The following is a 20,656-nucleotide window of genomic DNA, read 5'->3' as shown; positions in this document are numbered from 1 at the left end:
CTGCCCAGCACAGATCATAAAAGACGTGGTCAGAGATCTTTCCCCTTTTATCTCCAAATTGATCAATGCTTCTTTTTCATCTGGTACTATCCCGGCCAACTTAAAACAATCGTGGTTTCTCCCACTCCTAAAGAAGCAAACGTTCGATCCACTTATTGCTACCAACTACCGCCCCATTACAACGGTACAATTTTTACTCAAAATACTCGATAAAGTCGCCTATATGCAGATTCAGAAGTACCTTGAGCTGCATAAACTCATAGTGGTCAGACAGTCTGGCTTCTGTCCTATACATGGGACAGAAACTGCATTGATAGACTTGAAAACACAGATCGATGAGTTGAGAGATAGAGGGAAGACAGCACTGCTCTTACTACTTGATCTCTCAGCTGCATTCGACTTGGTGGATCATAAGGTCCTCTGTGGGCACCTGGACTCAGCAGCCCACTTCTCCACAGAGGCTATCAAATGGATAGAATCCTTTCTGAGTGAGAGAACCATGAGGGTATTCTCTCCATCGACAGCGGCAGACCCCCTCCCCGATCCTGTGTGGGGTACCTCAGGGTTCTTGTGTCTCCCCTACCCTATACAATATATTCACCAAACCCTTGTTTGATGATTTGGATTTTCTGGGTATCACCTACACTAACTATGCAGATAACACAGATTCTCCTCCCGCTTTCTGGGGATCATTCTAAGGACTTGGCGTTGGTGAATAGGGTATATCTCATCATTCAGGCATGGATGGCCACCCATGGTCTATGCCTGAATGATGACAAGACAGAGCTGATAATTCTGGGTACTCATTCCAACATCAATAAATTAGGCAACAAGTACTCATCATTTACCATCGATGGAAACATTATTAAAGTCTCCAAGGAGGTAAAAACCCTTGGATTCTACCTCAATTCCACAATGTCCTTTGATAAACAACTAAAATCACTGGCCTCTACCACAGCATACACATGTAAGCTCATCAGAGCTGGTAAGCCATTCCTCTCTAATAACAGTTGCATTATTCTGTCTAGAGCATCAATACGCTCTAGGTTAGACTACTGTAATGCTTTATACAGTGGTGCCATTAAAGTAACTATCCAGAGACTACGAATTCTGCAACACAATGCACTCAGAGCTGCACTAGGTATAAATAAAAGAGTACAAATCGCCCCGATTAGACGGCAATACAAGTGGCTCTCGACCCACAATAAAATACAGTTAAAAATGGCCTCTCTGACCCATAAAGCCCTAAACAATGCTTCACCTAGACACACTGTTGAGAAGAACTTCTAGTAGGCCAACAAGAGTTAGTAATTCTAATTGCCTTGTGGTACCAAGATTTAAACTTACTAATATATGTGGCAATAGCTTTCCTGTGAAGGCTGCCAAACTCTGGAACTCACTACCTCACATGTTGATACTAGACCAACCTTAGTTACACTTTAGAAAGAGATATATCACCCACCTCAACCTGACGGAAGGATAGTCAGATACGGTAGCTCACCTATGCTGCCCATCATTGTAAATAATAGTTGCAATTGTGCTTGTACTGTACTGGGACTGTACTTATACTGTATAGTTTGACTTGTATATAACCTTACATTTTTTTCCCTATTATCTGCTTGTAATTAACGTCACTTGTACATCTTTGTGATCATATTGTAATTATTTGAAACTGTGTAAGCTTTGCATCTTCTTTTTGGCTGCGCCCTGTGGGTCTGGTGTGCATTTTAAATAAAACAAACAAAGAAACAAACAAATTCTAATGATTTTTCTTTGTCTATCCCTGTTTTAAATAGACAATTCTATGACCATTGGGTGGAATGTTCTAAGAGTAATAATGCTCCCCTCCTTGGCCAATACCAGGTGTGGACCGACCCCTGGCCCTCGATAAAGACCCTTGCTTCACTTTGGCCTAATAACTCAGGCATTGGAGCTTTACCACCTGCTAACGCCCTTGTAGTGCAGCATTATTGCTTTAGTATTGCCATATTATAGAACCATATCAGTTGGGAGGATGTATGACATATTGTTCTTATCCTCCTTGATCTATCCTCTGCCTTCAAAACGGTCAATTATGCCAACCTCCTTAATCGGCTCTGTGATACTTTGGGCATCACAGACTGGGCACTGGCTTGGCTGACCTCTTTCCTTTCAAATTGGCCCCCCCAGGTTCAAATGCACCCTTTCCTCTCCGCTACCTCACTCTCTACCTGCGGTGTCCCTCACAGTTCCATCCTATCGCTTTGGCTCTTTAACATTTACCTTATTCCCCTTGCCCACTGGATCTCCACCTTCTCCCCTCACTTCCAGTGTTATGCAGATGACACTCCGCTCTCCTTTAAGCTTCCCTCTTCTACATCCTCTCCATCCTCTCTGATTCTTGATTGTCTGACTGCTATTCAGTCATGATGCACTGTCAATGATCTCTGCCTTAATGCCGCAAGACTGAGATTCTTCTCATTGGCACTCCCCCTCTTTCTTCCCCCCTGCACTGTGACCCCCCCCGTCCTTGGGCCCCCTTGCTTCACCCTCTTGTAAGGCAAAATGCCAGGGGGTAATCTTCGACTCCTCTCATTTTCTCCTCATATTGCTGACCTTGCCAAGAAGGCTCACTTTCAGCTTCACATCCTCAGAAATATTCTCCCTTTTGTTTGTACATCAGACTGCCATCAAGAAGAATAACCACAGGAAGTACCTTTGCAGTGTAGGGGATGGAGAGATTGTGGAGTTTGATGTAGTGGAAGGAGAAAAGGGTGCAGAAGAAGCTAATGTCACAGGCCCTGGAGGAGTTCCAGTTCAAGGCAGAAAATACGCAGCAGATCGTAATCATTACAGACACTATCCCCACCGCCGGGGTCCTCCTCACAATTACCAACAAAGTTATCAGAACAGCGAGAGTGGAGAAAAAAGTGAAGGAACTGAGAGTGCACCTGAAGAAGGCAATCCTCAACAACAGCGCCCTTTTCGTAGGCAGCGTTACCCACTTTACTACATGCGAAGGCCATATGGGCGTCAACCACAATATGCTCATCCTTTACAGGGGGGAATTACTAGAGAATGCTGATAATCAGGGTGCGGGCGAACAAGGCAGACCAGTCAGACAAAATATGTTCAGGTGTTATAGACAACGATTCCGCAGGGGCCCTCCTCGTCAAAGACCATCTCGAGAGGACATAAATGCAGAAGATAAGGAAAACCAGGGGGATGGGACACTGAGTCAGCAACCACCTCAACGTCGGTATCGTTGTAACTTCAACTACAGACGCAGACGCCCAGAAAACCCTAAACCACAAGATGGCAAAGAGACCAAAACAGCCGACCTTCCAGCTGAGAACACGGCTGCTCCTGAGGCCGAGCAGGGTGGTGCTGAGTAAATACCGGCTTACCATCTCAACCATCAACCGGTTTAGTCATCAAAAATAATGAAATTCCAGCAATAAGAAATTAACAAAGAATTCGAACTGAAGACCTTGAGTGCTTGCTTTATACAATTGACCAGATAACTAGAACGGTCTGCATTATGTATGCAACATGAATTTTTTATTATTTCTACCAAAGGTCTTTTGGGAATGACAAACATGTTTTTAGAAACCTATTTTTCTCAATACACCTTTTTTAAAGGTTTTTAAAATTGTTTTGTATCTGGTCAAACATATTTTTAACAACCTTATTTTTAATTTGTATGGAATTTTCACTTTTTTCAACGTCAACCAATTGCAAGCATCTGTTATTAAAGGTTTTAAAGTATGAAATAAATAAATAAATAAATATTCTCCCTTTCCTCGCCTTCCCCCAGAAACTCAATGGGCCTCATTTGAGTGCGGCTGTAGGGGGTTAACGGCGCCAGTAAGGATGCCGGTGCCGTTAACCCCTTACCGCCGCATTCCGAGGTCCCTTAGTGGGTCCCGCTAAGGACGGCTGGTTTTACCAGCTGCCCTTAGCGGGAGTCGCTAAGGGACCAGGGAGCTAATAACGTGGCCGTTATTAGTTCCCTCCCCATTCCCATTGAGCCCTATGGGGGCTCGAATGGGAATGTGGATGGGTATTTTGAATGGGTACTTACCGGGTCCTCCAAGGTTGGAATGACCCGGTAAGCCCCCATTCAAAGAACCCGGACACGTGTTTGGAGGCAGCCATGGTGCTAATAGCACCATGGCTACCTCCAACCTCGTAATGACCCCTACTGTCTCTAGAGCTCTGCTTCTCTCTAGGCTGGACTACTGTAACAGCCTCTTCCTTAATCTGCCTCTTTCCTCCCTTTGCCCTCTTCAACTAATCTAGAAAAGGACTGCAAGCCCAGGGACGGCATCTCTCCAGCCCTAAAAGTTCTCCAATGACTTCTGGTGACTGCAAGGATCAAATTCAAGACCCTCTGCATCATCCACAAGGCTTTCTGCAGCTTAGGACCTCGCCACATTCAACTTTCACTAATTACCGTCCTGCTAGAGTCCTTCTGTCCTCCAACTCTCAATCTCTGTAGGTCAGACGTTTCTCCAAGCAGAGAGTGGGCGGGAGATCTCTTCCCTCTCCCCCTTCCTTGCTAATGTCCCCCTATCCCGCTAATACGACTGGCTGCCTGGTCCCTTCTGAGTCATACAGGGGCCAGGCCCCACCCTCAACCAGCCTGCCTCAGCCCCCTGCACTTGCCTTCAGGAACCCTTCCCTGATCAGACTACTGATTCTAGTCCACCCCCCTTTTCGCACAACCTGAACCTTACCTCATCCCCCATAGCACTTGCCCTCCTGGCCTCACCTACCACTTGCCCACAGGCCCCCTCCTAGCACTTGCCCAGCCCCTTTGCCCCTTCCCTCTTGCATCTCCCCTACCCTCCCCTTATCCTACCGCTCCACCACCCCCTGCACTTCCTGTTTGCTGCACTTGCACAAACCGAATGTCACAACGCCTACTAGGACCATGTATTGCTTTTTTTCCTCCTCTCCTCCCTTCCCCCTTAGTCTTGTGGTGGCTGGAAACACTTTCTGCTGTATAGGCGCCATATAAATGAAATAAAACAATTAAAAATAAATTATCTTGGTTTGTTTGATTGCATCCATGTTTCCGCCACTGCAGGTGGCTACCTGCACCAATATCACATAAAACCCCAGAAGATTCTGATTCACTGGGAAGCAGCTGTTGATTCCCAGATCCATGCCAGAGCGAACTTGCAGAGTAATACGACATTTTGAAAGATCCATCTATGCTTCTTTACTTATCTGCTCATTAGAATCTCTTTTGTTAGAGCTAAATACTGAGTGGTCGAAGTGCATGAAAAGAAGTAGTGGAACTATGTTCCCTGCTGGCCGGCCCTGCTCCCCACAAACCCCATCACCACGCCCCCACCCACAAATCCCCAAACAAATGCATCTGCTGTTTAAGGGAACATTCAGTGCAGGACCCTCAAGTGCAAGTTTCAATGGCTTCCTACACTTTTATTTTAAAATGAAACCATCCTGGATTTAAAAAAATAAATAAAAGTATAGGAACAGTAAGTTAAAAAAAAAAAGTAGAGGAGTATCGCCCCCAACCACTCCCACCCAATTCGACCACTGTACTCCATATATCCCAATGTGACAGAATGTAATGTGGTGAGGGCGGAAGAGCCTAAGATTTTTGATTTTCAGCATCAAAAGGATTAGGTTTTCCATTTATGAAAGGGAGGTCTGCTAATCAGAACCCCCTTTCATAATGCTCCCTGTCAAAATTATAGTGTCTGCATGTGCCTTTGCTGTGACAGTCTCCTGACATCTCCAGCAACTTCCCTGCAGTGGCACCATGGCAGGTTCAAAGGTCACACATGCATTCCTGACAGCGGCTTGAACACACAGTTCCAAAAGGCATAGGTGGCTTTTTAATCATCTGCACGTCTGGTTCCAAAAATAATAATTGTGTCCCCTAATCAGCCTGGTGGCACTTTAAACTGTAAATATAAGGCATGTCTGGTTATGGCATGATGGCTACTGAAATTGCACAATTATACAGCCACAGCATTTGGATGCCATATTTGTGTCCGCTCGGTGAAAGATTCAGTCATGATAAGGTTGGTGTGAATTAGCTGTCTGACCTGGGTGTCTCAACAACAACCATGTGAGGCCATACCCAGGAAGCTGCCTCTTTGATCCCCCAGAGGAAGGCTGACACCTTCTTGAAGGGCATAGGAACCCTCCCCAGGAGGTAACATGGTAACTAGTGCTTCAAAGACAATCCTGACATAACAAAGACTCTCTCACACCAGGGTGCTGATAACTGTAGTACATTTGAAGTAGGCAGTCATGGGAAGGTGGTGGAGTTAGAGTAGCACAATGAGAGGTTAAGGCTCAGGGAGGCGTTCCGTCACCTTTGATTATGCTAGGGATCCTTAAACGTGTTGCTCCTCCACATTTCCTGTAGGCAAAGCACTCTGGGTAGGACATCAGAAGGGAGAGGACACTTGTTAAATCAGCCTGAATTGGACCCCTGATAACAGGCTTGCTTTGGACCAATCCACTGTAGCAGTTGTGGGATAAGCCTGCCCTTCAGTGATTCCTCTTTGGACTTTAAGACTTAAGGGTTTACCAGTAACTCTGTTGGGGATAGTCTCTTCCAAAATCTTCTGGTATTGAGGCGAAGACAGAAGTTTCCAAGGATGAGGAAAGCTTTTCTTCCTATCTACCTAAGGCACATATTTGAAGTGACACTGCTGTTGACAAAATCCTTTCTGCTCCCTGTTCACAGAAACCATAATCCTGCTCACTGGACCTGAAGGACCCCCTGGAGGTACCAGGCAATGTACCCGGAGAGTATGTGCGGAACACAGGACTCCCTTGATCCCTGGAGAACCTGGATTAGGCCTCCGAGCAACTCATAAGTTCAGAAGCATCCCAGAATTCTATTTACTGCCTCTAGACATCTTCAAGCTAGTTCACCCTTGATCAACTCACTTCAAGCAACTGTAGAACATCATTTTGGTTACTCTCCAAACTCCAACATTTACCTGCTTCTTCGATCTGTCTCAACACTGACTCAACGCAGTGAAGTGAATCGCTGCTGCGACACGACTACCGGCTCGCCACAGTGGATGCACAAGACTTGCCTCATCCAGTCCGTCTACTCAACCCAACAGAAGCTTCATCCCAACTTGACTTTGAAGCTGAACTGACCCTCTGAAAGCCATCGATTTGCTTGTTTCGGACGCTGACTCAGCCCAATGGACATATCACTTTGACATGACTTGACCGCCCACTCATCCTGCGGGGAACAATCAACTCGACCCACCTCTCCATCCACAAAGAGCCCCATCTGGAAGAAGTGTCACCTCTGACTCACCAGTGGACCAATTCGACTTGACCCTCTGGACACTGGCTAAACTGCAGAAAAGCATCAGGAAGCCTGGTTCACCACTGTTCAGCACCATAGACAAGCAATTACGGTATTTGCAGTGATCCTGTCCCTGGTCTGCCCTAAAGGAACCTAGTGAGTTAGAAACGCACACTCTTTGCCTTGTTAAGGCACTTTGAAGTACTTTTGGCACTTGCTGCTCAAATCAGTTGCCTGAACCCATCTTCGCCCAGAGTACCCCCTTTACTCCAAAGTCTGCATTTTCTGTGTTTCCTTTACAAGGGTGGGTCTTTAGTGTTTTAAAAAATGTGTGTGCATTTCGTTTTTATTACAGTTCTTATTTTTCTAGTACCTTGGTAGGGCATTCTTTAATTTTGGTTCTACTGAACCATTGTTGTTTGTGTTGCAACTATATCGTCTCACATCCCTCTTGAAGAGTATAGACTGTCCACGGTACTAAAAGAGGCCTTACCTGTCTGTATCTGTGGGGTTCTCCTTCATGATCGGGATCACTGCTGGTGTACTAGTGGTGTGGGGCTCAGTTGGCATTTTAGTCTTTACTCAACCCTATACTCCGACAGAGCAGCTGTCATGCTGTAACACCCAGCCACTAATATTAGCTAATTTAAAATAGTGTTTTTGATAAAGGTACCTGGGAAATAGCTGCAGATGAACACCAAACATACCTTGAAACATATATTTTTGGAAATGGTATAAGGGGGACTAAAGTACTTTTTCATAAATATTCTAAGACTGGATTTCGAAATAGTAAATTATCTTTGCCTTAAATATTTTCTTGAGGTGGACTGTATTCTACCAACAAGTACTGTAAGCAGTAAGAAAGCTCAGTGAGTTAAGCACTCACCCCAGAATTCTGTTTTTAGTCTCAGAACACAGACTTGAATTCATTCCACTGCCTAAGGTCCATAAACTGAAAACGATAAAATTGTGTTTTACAGTAGTTAGAAGTGGGAGAAATCCGGCATGATGCGCTACTTAAATCATGCATTTACAGACTGTGTACTGGTTTTCAGTATACTGTTTTTAGGCGTCGCTATTATGTAAGTTTTAAATAAGCTATTAATGTAAACTAAATGTTGCTTATCTAAGTCTGGCCAGTTCTAATCTAGGCCATCCTGCCGTTCGGCTAGTTCATCCACCTAGGAGGGTCTTAAACTTAGGGCCATCGCCCCCATACCCCATGCTTCCATTGTCTGGTGAGGCTGTGTTAACACAATCATCACTGCAAAAATCATCTCATACTTTAGGGAATATCACGATGCTACACGATACAAATCCTTATCCTAGTTTCTTCTCTGACAGGTGTCTTTAGGTCAGGGCCAGGTCTGCAACCTTTGGCTCTCAACATATTTTGGACTACAACCCCCATCATCCCCAGCCAGTGTAGTCAATGGACTAAGGGGTTGTAGTTCACAACCTCTGGAGAGTCACAGGTCGCCGGCCACGACTCTAGGTGTTTACTGACTAGATACTGTTCTCACAGAATTCCTCATCTGATGTCACTGTCCATGCACCGAGAACTGAACTATTTTCTGACAAGGACCTGGTATCTGTTTTGTCTGGCTGGCAGAACTGGGTATCAGAGATAATATGAATTTGGGGTCTTTCCTGCATCTATATCTGTACCCTCTCTCTTCATCTGATACAAAGCTGGTTTTGCTACCTTCAACTGGGACATTTTATACCTTTTCACAAGAGGAGCCGCAAGTTCTACTACAATCTTATGGAAGCAACCTCTAAGTAGAAAAGTGTGAAAACAGTTACATCCCAAAACATCCCATTTACATGAATTGTCACCAAACGATTAACCCTTTCTCTCCACCAATGAAAGCACTTCCAGGACAGATAATGAAAGGAGAGATACTACCTTATACAGCAGATACACGTTTATGAGTCTTTTGCTCTAGACATGCTGATTTTGTACCCTAGGGATTTTTAAGGGTGGACTAATGATTTTTGCAGGGATAAAAGAGTCTCATTCTAACAGTTTAACATTGAATTCAACAGATTATTGATTTTTGTAGTTTTAGAGTTTTTGTAGATTTTTGTTTTGCTAAACATAGTCTCCTTCTAACATCTGAACATTGGATTAAACGGGTTATTAATTTTAGTAGAGCTAAAAATAATCTAATTCTACAGCTGAACATTGAATTCAATTAGAGATTGAATTGGCACTCCTGTTTCAATGGGCCTCATTATGAGTCTGGCGGTAACCCGCTGGTGCTACTGGCGTGTTGCCGCCAGACTCTTATCACTTTTCCGGTACTTGTTATCCCAGTGCCACTGGCGGCCCCTGGATGTCAGGTGCCGTAAAATGTTCCTCATTCCTGTGGAGTCACATAGGTCTCCATGGGAGTGGGGAGACGGAAGCTCCGGCACTGTTGCTACTGGTGCTTCTGTGAAAACTCTGTCGGCGGGTGCCGTTACGCCCAGCAGGTCTGACCTGCCGGGTGTAATGGTCCCAGCCCGCAGGGTTAGGGTGTGGCGGTCCATAAAGGGTGATAGTATGTTCCTACGTGCACCCTTATTTCTGGACTGCCACACTCACAATGAAGACCAATATCTTGTAACCCCGGATTAATAGTGAAACATTTTTTATAGATCGTCCGTGCTCCGAATTAAATAATCTTTTTACTCAACTACGCCTACGTTTATAACTTCTTGGAGCTAAGTGCTTAAAATGCAGATCAAAACTGTACAATCCTTACAGTATACCTGCCTATTCAAATCAAAACAGGTTTATATGAATATGACTCACCCCCCTTCTTTTGTTATTTTATCAGAAAATAATGGCTGCAGTTAATTGTTACAGAGCCAGGTACGAGAAATGTGAAGAAGGCAGGATTACACTGACATCTGGAAAAGATAATGACTGCAGTTATGCAGACAGTTGTCATGTAGAGTGGTGACTCGGTTTCCTGGGAAATGCAGCACAGTGATTGATGTCTAAGATATGCCATTTTTAGTTTAGTTTGTTTACTTGTATAGCGCGACCGAACCCTAGGGTAACTGGGCGCTTTGGGGGTCATTACAAGGTGGGCGGTAAGGCATACCGGGCACCGGTAAGGAGACCGGTGCCGGTAATCCCTTACCACTCTATTCCAAGGTCCCTTGGCGGGGGCCGTAAGGAACGTGTGGTCTGACCACACGTCCCTTACGGGTCCCGCTAAGGGACCAGGGCGCTAATAACGGGCTTGCAAGTCACGAGCCCTTTATTAGCGCCCTCCCCATTCCCATTGAGCCCTATGGGGGCTCAAATGGGAATGGGGAATGGCATGTTCAATGGGGACTTACCGGTCCCGCCAAGGTCGGACTACACCGGTAAGTCCCCATTGAACTACACCGGTGCCGGACAACCCGTTATTGGTGGCAGTCATGACGCAAATAGCGCCATGACTACCACCAATCTTGGAATGAGGCCCTTTGTCTTTAGGATCAGCAATGGTTACAGGAGATTGCTCATACAGTGTCAGGCAAGTATGATACAGTACAATGAAAGGGACCAGGTTACAGAATGGTCTGAAAAAAGGGGCACAGTAGGTTGCGGCAGGACCGGGTTACAGGTTGGTCCACTGCAAATGTGGCATACATTTGAGTACAAGGATACAAGTGTTGGAGTGGCGTACATAATGGCATGCATTTGAGAGTGGTACAGTTAAGTACAGCTAAGTGCAGTTGATAGTCTATTGTTGAGCAGTTCCTTGACTTTGGCTCTAAACGACCAGAACAATGTGTCAGCTCTAATTGTCGTAGGTAGTGCATTCCAGCATTTCGCTGCTAGTACAGGAAAGTTTCCACCCCCAGCTGTTTTCAAGTTGAACTTCGGGATGTTAGGTTGGTGTAAGTATGGGGATCTGGTAGGTCTGGTAGAGTTCGGTAGAGTTCAGTCTCGTAAATTTGTCAGATAAGTATCATGGGGCTGTCAGATACAGGCATTTGTGTGTAATGACCAAGGCACAAAGTTTAATTCTCTCATGGATGGGGAGCCAGTGAGATTCCTTTCTGTGAATGGAGATGTGGGGCTTGCGGGGGAGATTGAGAGCACATCGGAGGGTGCTATTTTGGAGTATCGGTAGTCTGTTCAGGTTGTGGTTAGTGGAACCAAGGAAGAGTGTGTTGCAATAGTCCAATTTGGACAATATGAGGGCCCTAGCCAGTGTGAGACAACTGTTGGTAGATATGAAAGGTTTACAAGCATTGATGAGTTTATTGGTGTATGCTGTAGATGAGATGGTGGCGTTGATTTGCTTTTTAAGGGAGAGAGTGGAGTCAAGATACACCCCAATGTTTTTACTTCTTTTGACACTTTTATGATGTTGCTATCAATGGTGAAGGATTGGTATCTGGGGTCAAAGTTGTTGAGACGGGCCTGTGAGCCGACAATCAGCAGTTCCTTCTTGTCATCGTTTAAGCAGAGGCTATGGGTGGCTATCCATGCTTGGATTTCAAGGTAGACCTCATTAGCTTAGAAACATTCTCGTCATAGCTCCCTGTGAGAGCGATGAGTACCTGGGTGTCGTCAGCTTAGTTTGTATATGTGATGCCCAGGTCATCAAGGCGGTCAAAGTGGAGCTTAGTGAAGACATTGTAGAGCGTATGGGAGATACAAGATCCTTGGGGTACTCCACATTGGATTGGGACCGGGTCAGCCGCAGCACCTGCAGAAGGGGCGAAGAACCTGGTTGTTCTGTCCGATAGGAAGCACCGTATCCAATTGGTGGCATCCAGGGAGAATGCAGCAGCCCAGGTAAGGTGTTTGGTGAGGATTTGATGGTCAACTAGGTCGAAGGCTGCAGACAGATCCAACAAGAGCAAGATGGCCAGATTGCCCTTGTCTTTAGCTTTTAAACCGTTCTTGGAAATCTGTTGCCTTTGGGACGGGAATCCAGGGCTGCTGACTCTGGTGTGGCATAAGCCAACCCTCCACGTTAGTAGGTATCAGGGTACTTTTTTAATTTTAGGCGATTTTGTAAGATCTGATAGCATTTAAAAAAAATGTCTGCTGCTGGTGAAATCTGATAAGAAAATATTGCTGTAACACACTGTTAAAAGCCAAGCATTAATGGGTGTATGTATTTTTCATTTCAGGGTGTGTGTCGGACACTGGCTTTGCCCATGATGTTACAGTGTAGGCACAGCCAGGAATTCAGTTTTGGTCCCCGAGCTCTGAAGGATGCCCTTATCTCTACCAACCCGGTTTTGCAGGAGCTCTACGCACAGGCCTTCTCCAGTGCAGAGAAACTCTTCCTCTCGGAGGCTTACAACCCACAAAGGACTCTGTTCTCTGCTCTCCAAATCAGAACAGCGTTTGATTGGCTCATGAGCCACCCGGATGCTCCTGAAGACTTTGAAGCCTTTTATTATTCCTTCCTTCAGAAGAGAAAGAGTTGCTACCGGAAGCACATCTACTTGCAACCTATAGGTAATGGTTGAGAGGAAGGCGCAATGCAGTGTTCACATCCTCAAAGGAGGGTGCAAAATTGATAACCGGGCAGCTTAAGGGACAGTGGAAGATTTCATATGTTCAAATGTATGCCTTTGAGCTCTGGGTTAAACGATAAAGACTGTTGAAAAGTTGCTAAATATTAGTGCCTTTCCATTCCCTCTTAAAGCAAACAAGCATTGGCAATGCCAATAGTTTGGGCATTTGATATCAGCTGAGTTATCCATATAAGTTCTACTATTCTGGTTAAAAGGGCGTTATGTATTGGGAGACAACGTTCTGGGGAAAAAATGTGAAAGTTTGAAACAGGCTATTTCAGTGGATGCAACACATTACCCTTAGCTATTCTTCGGCTTCCTAGGTTTACAGCTACCAATGCCCCCAGAGGATCCAGTACAGTTTGGCATAGAAGAACCAACGCAGTTTTCTATGGTTTGGACTTCGTGTCCTCCAATTGCCCCAGTACCCCAAAACTATTTGGAGTGTACTTTCAGTTGATGACAATCACAAGACGAGTCCCCTTGTAAGTGGGGGCACAGCATTGTCTTTCTCCTCTGTCTTATCGGAGCAACTATGACATGGCTAGTAATAGCAGAAACATGACAAAACAGCCCCAGCTCGCCTTTGGTATTACCAAACCTATCTATCCGTATTACCAACCTTAACTGGATGAATGGCTGAGCGCTCCAAAGGGACGCGCGCCTGTAACTTCCAGGGTGGACATTGTTTCCTACAGGTACTGCATTAACCCACTGAGCTATCGCCCAGAGGAGGATCTCAATTAAGTTACATAGAATTCCCTATCGGGCATTAGTTCAGGCACATGCAATCCCTGCCTGACAACAGACCGCATAAATGAGATGAGGAAATATGACTTGGTACCAGAGAGGGATTGTAGACTAGTGACCCCATTTTCACCCTTTGGAAACCGGGACCCTTTTTTGAATTACTGGACTCGCCATGTGACAAGCATGTGTGATCCTGGACAAAGAAAGAGACCTCTGCCCGGGAGGCCAGACCCAAACATACCACATTGGGATGCTTTTCAGCAAGACAATCAGCCGCCCATTTCAATGTTGGCCAAACTTCCATCGCATTGATATAGTGGCTACTGGGACAGACATACGAGTTCCAAGCACTGCAAGTGACAGATGGGGGGGGGGGCTATTTACAGATATGAGCAGTGAAAGGAGAGCACCTTCACGTATTCCTTCCACTTCTATTTACAGAATGTTGTGTAGCAAGACATACAGGCCATTGATGGGTGGTGTACTTTAAATGAAGTTGTGCGATGTTTATTTAGGTCACATTAACGATCTTCAAGAATAGCCGGCTTCTAAGATGTTCAGTTCCAACACACACCATCCAGACCAAGAAACTCGCCAGAGCGGAAACCAAAGCGGCTAGAGGTGCATCAGTTGACCGTGCGCGATACACGCACGTGCCACGCAGTATTTGTTTTATTTTTACCCTTTCGTGTTGTACAGCGGCATGCCACAGCGTCATCAAAATCCCTCTAAAGAAATCTAAACAGATGCAAAAGGACATACATTATATCTGGCTTCGTTGTCTCTGGAAAATAATAAGCCCACGGGCCTGTTTTACAAGAGCGTTTTACATAGGCCCAATCCCATTCAAAAACGCAGTGTAAATTAGGCTCCCGTGTCTGCTAACACCTCCAGCACAACTGCTGCCATCCGAGAGTTATAGCGCCTAGACACTAAGCTGATAGAGCAACTCTGCCCCACCATCACAGCATAAAAACATAGCAATGCAGGTCATATCATGTCACAGCGACTAGAGGTAGTACGTTCAGCAAATGTGATTACTCACTCATAGCATAACATTGCATCTAGAGCAGAATCACTACCTCTCTTTTTTAAGTTTCATCTTTTTGTTCTCAGAAGCTAACATATACTTTTTAAGATCCTCAATGAAGGGCCGAAATGTATGACTCTGAACTCCTCCACACCATTGGCGGCCCGACTGTGAAGACTAGACCAAGTGCTAGAAATGTGCTAGTGCGCTATGCTTTCTCTTCACTGGTACAAGTCCCAGCAAATATAACTCGACTGATTCCTGCAAATCCTGCTGCACCAAAGAGCCACTACATATGAAGATAGTCAGCCGGTGTCACCTGCTTTTCGGTTTGGGTTTCTCCAGCACTGCATGTTTCATAGATTCACATGCTGTTTGAATATTCACCGTGGTCAGGCTGGGAATCCATCTAACAAAGCCGTTTAGCTTTAACTTTAGTGCTCTATTAGAGTTGTTGTGGGTCATATTGCCCACAGCCAATTAGATGGGTCTCCCTTATCTCCATCCCTGGAGGCCATCTTCAGATTTTTAAACTGCACGTTAAGTGTTGGGAGTCCTTGGAAAATCTCTGTGCAATCGTTTGACAATTTTGTCTACTTTTCTTCATTTTCGCTTCAATATTCTTTCATCGTTTGGTGCCGAATCGTAAACCTTGCCTACTGGTGTGGAAATTCAGCCCCTTCTGTCACCTCTGGGGTTGCTATGCCGCTTCCATCCATTGAGGCCTTCAAGAGTCTGTTGACTGGGACATCATGGTAGACACTCACAAGAAAAGCATTTTCAAGGCTTGCTCGACTTGTCACTTCAAGAATCGTACATCAAGGATCTTAATGAGGTATGCCTTAGTCGGTATGTGGACCATGACTTGAATAACTGTTCTATCTGTCATTTGTTCTCAAGACCCATAAGGATTGCCACAGGAGGTTAGTGGCCTGGCTGGATGACGGTGCCAAGGGCTCTGACTCCACCTCTGTCGACAGTTATGCTTCTGCAAATCACATCAAACTTCTTGCGTGCACTTCCTTGTCAAAGAGGTCAAGGTCCCATTAGGAATCTTACTGGGGTAACAAAGCAAAAAAAGGAACATGGCTCGCATGCTCGGGCTGCTCCATTGTCGAGGACTTTGTTGACGTCATCATCCATGACTATGGCATCCAGAGGGTCCTCGGCAACTAACCACCCTACTTCTGAGAAGTGCTGCTTGGCCACGACGAAGATTGTCCTGTCCATGCCATCATCGTTGATGACTGCGCATGGTCTGCCCTAGCCTGCTTTGTCAACATCGGTGGCCGCCTTGTTAACGGCCAAATCCATTCCATCAACGGCCACCTCGTTGACAACCAAATCCATTCCGTCGACAACTACCCCCTCGTCAACAACCAGATCCATCCCGTCAACGACAAACATCTCGTCTGCCACCAAGACTTTGGTCTTTCCATCTACGGCTCAGAGAGGGGTTGGAGGAGATGGAGATTCTCTGTCAGCATTATCGTTCCTGTCCAGGCCAAGACGTGCGCAGCCACAGTTCTCACTGGCCCCATATGTGCCACCTGCTATCCCCTGCCCGGTGATGGCCCGCCCAGAAGAAATGTTGCAACATGCAGGGGGCTGAGCCTGACATGGACATTCAAGGTTTTCTTTTTGAACAATGATGATGGCGGTATGCTCCCGCCTATGAACATGCATCCCTCTCGTGCTCCACTGGCATCCGCTGGGCTAAGCATGTTCCTGTTCATCTAAAACCCTCTCCCAATGCAGGTCCCAAGCAGACACCTGGTCGACCAGACACCCCTTCAAGACCAGTTCAAGCCCCTACACCTTCAGGCTCACAGGATGAATCCATGGATATCCTGTCCACGCTGCATATGCTGGTCTTGGAACATCGTCTTCCTGCTCTGTCTTTGCCTCCTCCTTCAGAGCCTTATCCCTTTCTTGTGGAATAGGGCTTAGTTCCTACACTGCCATCTGAACGCCCCTCTCGCATACCAGTCTCTCCTCTGCCAGCCAATCACACTGAGATTGACTCTGTTGCTGATGACTCTCCTACTGATGGCTCGCCACACACCAACTCGACTGACGAGTTTGATGGCCTGGTGCCAAGAGACAGGGAGTCATCCAAGAGACTCCCCTCCCAATGAAACTGTCTCTTTTCATGCACTCATGTCCCGGGGCAGTTGAACGGTTTGATATTCTCTCAAAAGAGCAGAAGAAGGAGGGTTCCCTTTATCAAAGGCATGTGTCTACCAGGAAATCTGGGGTGTCCATCCAGGTGCTGGAGGATATTTGGAAAGATGGTCTGCAGGTGATGCGAAATCCCTTCTCAGCATGTCCAAAGAAAGACTGCTCCGAGAAGAAGTACAAAACTCTGGATTTTGCCCCTAAATGCCTCTGCACACAGCCCAGCCTGGACTCTGTCATATCAATGGCTGCACAGAAATGCTCTGCCAACCCTTCTTCCCCTTGCATGTTACCTCCAGACAAAGAAGGCAAACAGCTGTACACCTTTGGTAAACATGTCATTTCCACCATGCTACCACTATCAAGGTGGCTAACTATGGCAATCTTAGCCCGCTACGAATGGGATCTCTGGTTTAAGCTGGGCCCTATGCTTGACTTTCTACCTGATGTCAAGTGTGAGGAGGCCCTTACACTTCTACATGAAGGCCAGGCAGCATCCGATCATGCCATTTCTGTTGCTGTGGACATCGTGGACACTGGATTCCGCCAGGTGGGAAACAGAGCTTGCTCCGTCAAGGTTGATTCAAGGGCATCAACTTCATCCTGAATTGCAGTCCAAGGCCGTGGACATGCCATTCAGTGGCATTGACTTATTTGGCAAGAAGGTGGCTGAGACCCTCCAAGCCATGAAGGTTGACACTGACAACGCTTGTTGATTAGGGACTCTGCAACAGCAACACCAGTCCTTTCATTCAAACAAATTCTGCTTTTCCAGAACTTGCCTGTCATTTGCTTCAGTCCACTCTCTTAAATCTCTCCTGGGAATTATGTCTTCATCCATCCGATTTATCCCACACTGCAGACTCCTAATGAGACCACTTCAGGAGTTCCTGGATGCCTGTTGGCAGCAGATTTCGGGATCCTGGGTAGACAAGCTTCGTCTGACATGTCCCTTTCATGACACTCTCCAGTGATGGAACCTTCGTTTCTATCTCACTCAAGTTGTGACCTTTTGCCTCCCAGACCATCAGATCATAGTCATGGGGAGCTCGCACAAACTGATTCCACACTAGAGGCTGGAGGCCGGAGCTGCAAGTCCTTCAAGCCTCAACTGCAAAACCGGTGGTATGCGTCTTCACGGACAACACAAACACAATGTTCTATATTCGCAAGCTGGCAGGCACCAGCTCACCGTTTTTGTCAGCAGAGACACAGGCATTGTGATCGTGGCCACAGATACACAATATGTTCCTGATTCCCTTTCATCTACCATGGATCCACAACACAGTAGTAGACTCTCGTAGCAGGGAATTCATATCCTGCCTTGAATGAGAGCTTCTGCAAGACCAGGTTCTCTGCATCTTTTCCAAGTGGGCATTTCCAGAAGCCTATCTCTTTGTGATGGCGACGAACAAGAAATGCACAACATTTACTAGCAGGTTTCCTCAGACGGGAAGTCTGGGAGATGTATTCTCATTCCCTTGGGAAAGAATGTTCCTCTATGCTTTTCCCCCAGTCCTGCTCGTGCCTCGAGAGCTCAGTGCGCTCAAACAGCACTGCAGGATGATTCTGGTAGCTCCAGCTTAGCTGTGACAAATTTGGTACTCAGATCTCCTCCATCTCCCAGTGGCTCCTTCCATCAGATCGCCCCCCTCTCTCCGACTACCTCTCCAGAGACGGTGGGCCTGTGTTAGATCATGATCCGATCCAGCATCCCTCATAATAGTGGGGCAGCCAATTTGGAATGCTGAATCCGAATGGATCAGTGGTCCTTACTGGACTATTATATTACGCACACTGCTTTTTGAGGTAACTGAAACTATGCATGATTGCAACCCTATATCACAATAATTTCTAGTTACACTATCACTAGACATGGAAGCAATACACTAATGAGATGTATAACACTTTTACAGAAACCACCTTTAATCTGTTTAAAACATGAGGCATACTGACCTAATGGAATGATAGAAATCATAAGGGTGAGTAGCCAACAGGCATCTATTTAACTGGTTGATTCTATTACACAATCTGTAACTTTGATAAGCAATATTATCTAAATGTATACAGCAATAATAATTTTGTCAAATTTTCTATTTTCATTGTAGTTCCACATCACCAATATAAATCACAGTTCAAACAAAACCTCCTGATGACCCACAGTTAATTATTGTGGTGAAACACGTGTAGTGGTGGACCACTTATTGAACTCTATAGTAGGATTGAATACTCTGAATTTTACAAAGCGGAACATCTAGACCTGGTTAAGGGCGACTATTTCTGAGGCAGAATTTTTCTTGAAAAAATTTTCGATCTACATTCCAATTGTGAGATTCAACACTTTGGGCCTCATTACAAGATGGGCGGAACGGGATTAATGGCGCTGGTAATGGTGCCGGCGCCGTTAATCCCATTCCGCCCTATTATGAGGTTCCCTCGTGGGACCCGCTATGGATGTCTGGTTGCACAGACGACCATAGCGGGTCCCGTGAGGGGACCAGGGAGCTAACAACGGGGCCATTATTAACGGGTCCGTTGTTAGCTCCCTCCCCATTCCCATTGAGCCCTATCGGGGCTCGAGGGGGAATGGGGAAGGACTGGGTCCGGGTTCCCTGAAGGAGGAAATACCGGCCCTCCAAAGTTAGAATGTCCTGGTATTTCCCCATTCAGTGAACCCGGACACGATTTTGGAGGCAGCCATTTTTGTTGTGTTCTCCATACTTCAATGAACTGTAACTCTTCCATAATTTGTAGCATGGTCTTAGAAGCCACCCTCAGTGGACAAGTGCTTTTGCTTGTGATGTACATGTTTCTGTTCAAATACACAGTTAAAATCACTCATCCATATTACCCAACAATCCCACTGCTGTCTAATAACTTTCCCTATTCATTCAAAATAACCAGACTCATGAATATTAGGCGCTTAAGAGCATAACAATAAAGCCTTCCTCGGATAGAGCCTACATATTCCCCCAACATATCTATCATGCTCATCTACCAGCGTATTAACTACATTAAGGGCAACAGTGCCCCTGATCCATATGATCACCCCCTCATGCAATTAGAGAAAGAAGATCCATACACTTTGCCTTTCCACCTGTTTTTTAACTTCAGCAGCTCAGTGGCGCGCAGCTGTACTTCTCTCAACATTCCTACTGAGACCCCTTGCCTGAGTAAATCTGAGTGAGCCTTATTTGACTTGATGACCCCATGTATTTCCTTTACATTCCAATTTAATAGTTTCAATTCAGGTATATATCATAGAAACAAAGAAAACATTCGCCAGAATAGTTCACATTCCTTGTGGTCGGGGCAGTGACCATTTCACTTCCAACATCAACAATAACATTACCGCAATGTACAGACTCCATCCCTTACACAGTGCTTCTTTGCCCCTCAAACAAGATGCAGGAAACCCATTATCCCTCACCAATAACTATCTGAAGAGCCTATGAATCCTTCAATCTTCCGTGAGGCCTTTCCCACATTAGATAAGGTCCACAGGATCAAGAGTAGTCACAATTCACAAATAGGCCATTTTAGCTGACACTTCAGTCTCGATAGAACCCTCTTTCTAAACCACGGCCTGTTGGGAATTTGCGCATGCTCTTTTCCTCCATTGCCAGCGACAGTCAAGAAGATTCACTCTTCAAGGCCGGCAGCCCAAAGGAGGTAAAAAGTGGGACCGGGTACGGGGTGCTTATTTTGGTGTGGTGGGAAGGCACAAGGGACAGGAAGTAGGGACGGGTTTGCAGGTTTATACCAGGGGAACAACATGGTGGTCAGAGGCTGCATGGATGTCCCCGCCACAAGTGAAGAGGTGGGGTGGGCGGCTGATGGTCCGGCAGCCTGGAGATGTGGTGGTGTACCCAAAGGCATAG

General features: G+C 45.9%; 1 protein-coding gene and 1 pseudogene across 2 annotated transcripts in view; both read left to right on the top strand.

Annotated features, from left to right (window-relative positions):
• LOC138568765 (Y-box-binding protein 1-like) overlaps nucleotides 1-3,582 on the top strand; it is a 30,503-nt pseudogene extending 26,921 nt beyond the window's left edge.
• AMZ1 (archaelysin family metallopeptidase 1) overlaps nucleotides 1-20,656 on the top strand; it is a 486,560-nt gene that overhangs the window by 160,308 nt on the left and 305,596 nt on the right. For both annotated transcript variants that reach the window (XM_069647593.1, XM_069647592.1), the window contains one exon: nucleotides 12,425-12,758. In XM_069647593.1, coding sequence (XP_069503694.1) covers nucleotides 12,452-12,758 — 307 coding nt within the window. In that variant the 5' untranslated portion in view covers nucleotides 12,425-12,451. The remainder of the gene's footprint in view (nucleotides 1-12,424; nucleotides 12,759-20,656) is intronic.

This window comes from Ambystoma mexicanum, chromosome 2q (assembly GCF_040938575.1).
Source record: "Ambystoma mexicanum isolate Mex_15411 chromosome 2q, UKY_AmexF1_1, whole genome shotgun sequence".
Classification (NCBI taxonomy): domain Eukaryota; kingdom Metazoa; phylum Chordata; class Amphibia; order Caudata; family Ambystomatidae; genus Ambystoma; species Ambystoma mexicanum.
This window is presented reverse-complemented; position numbering and strand designations above follow the sequence as displayed.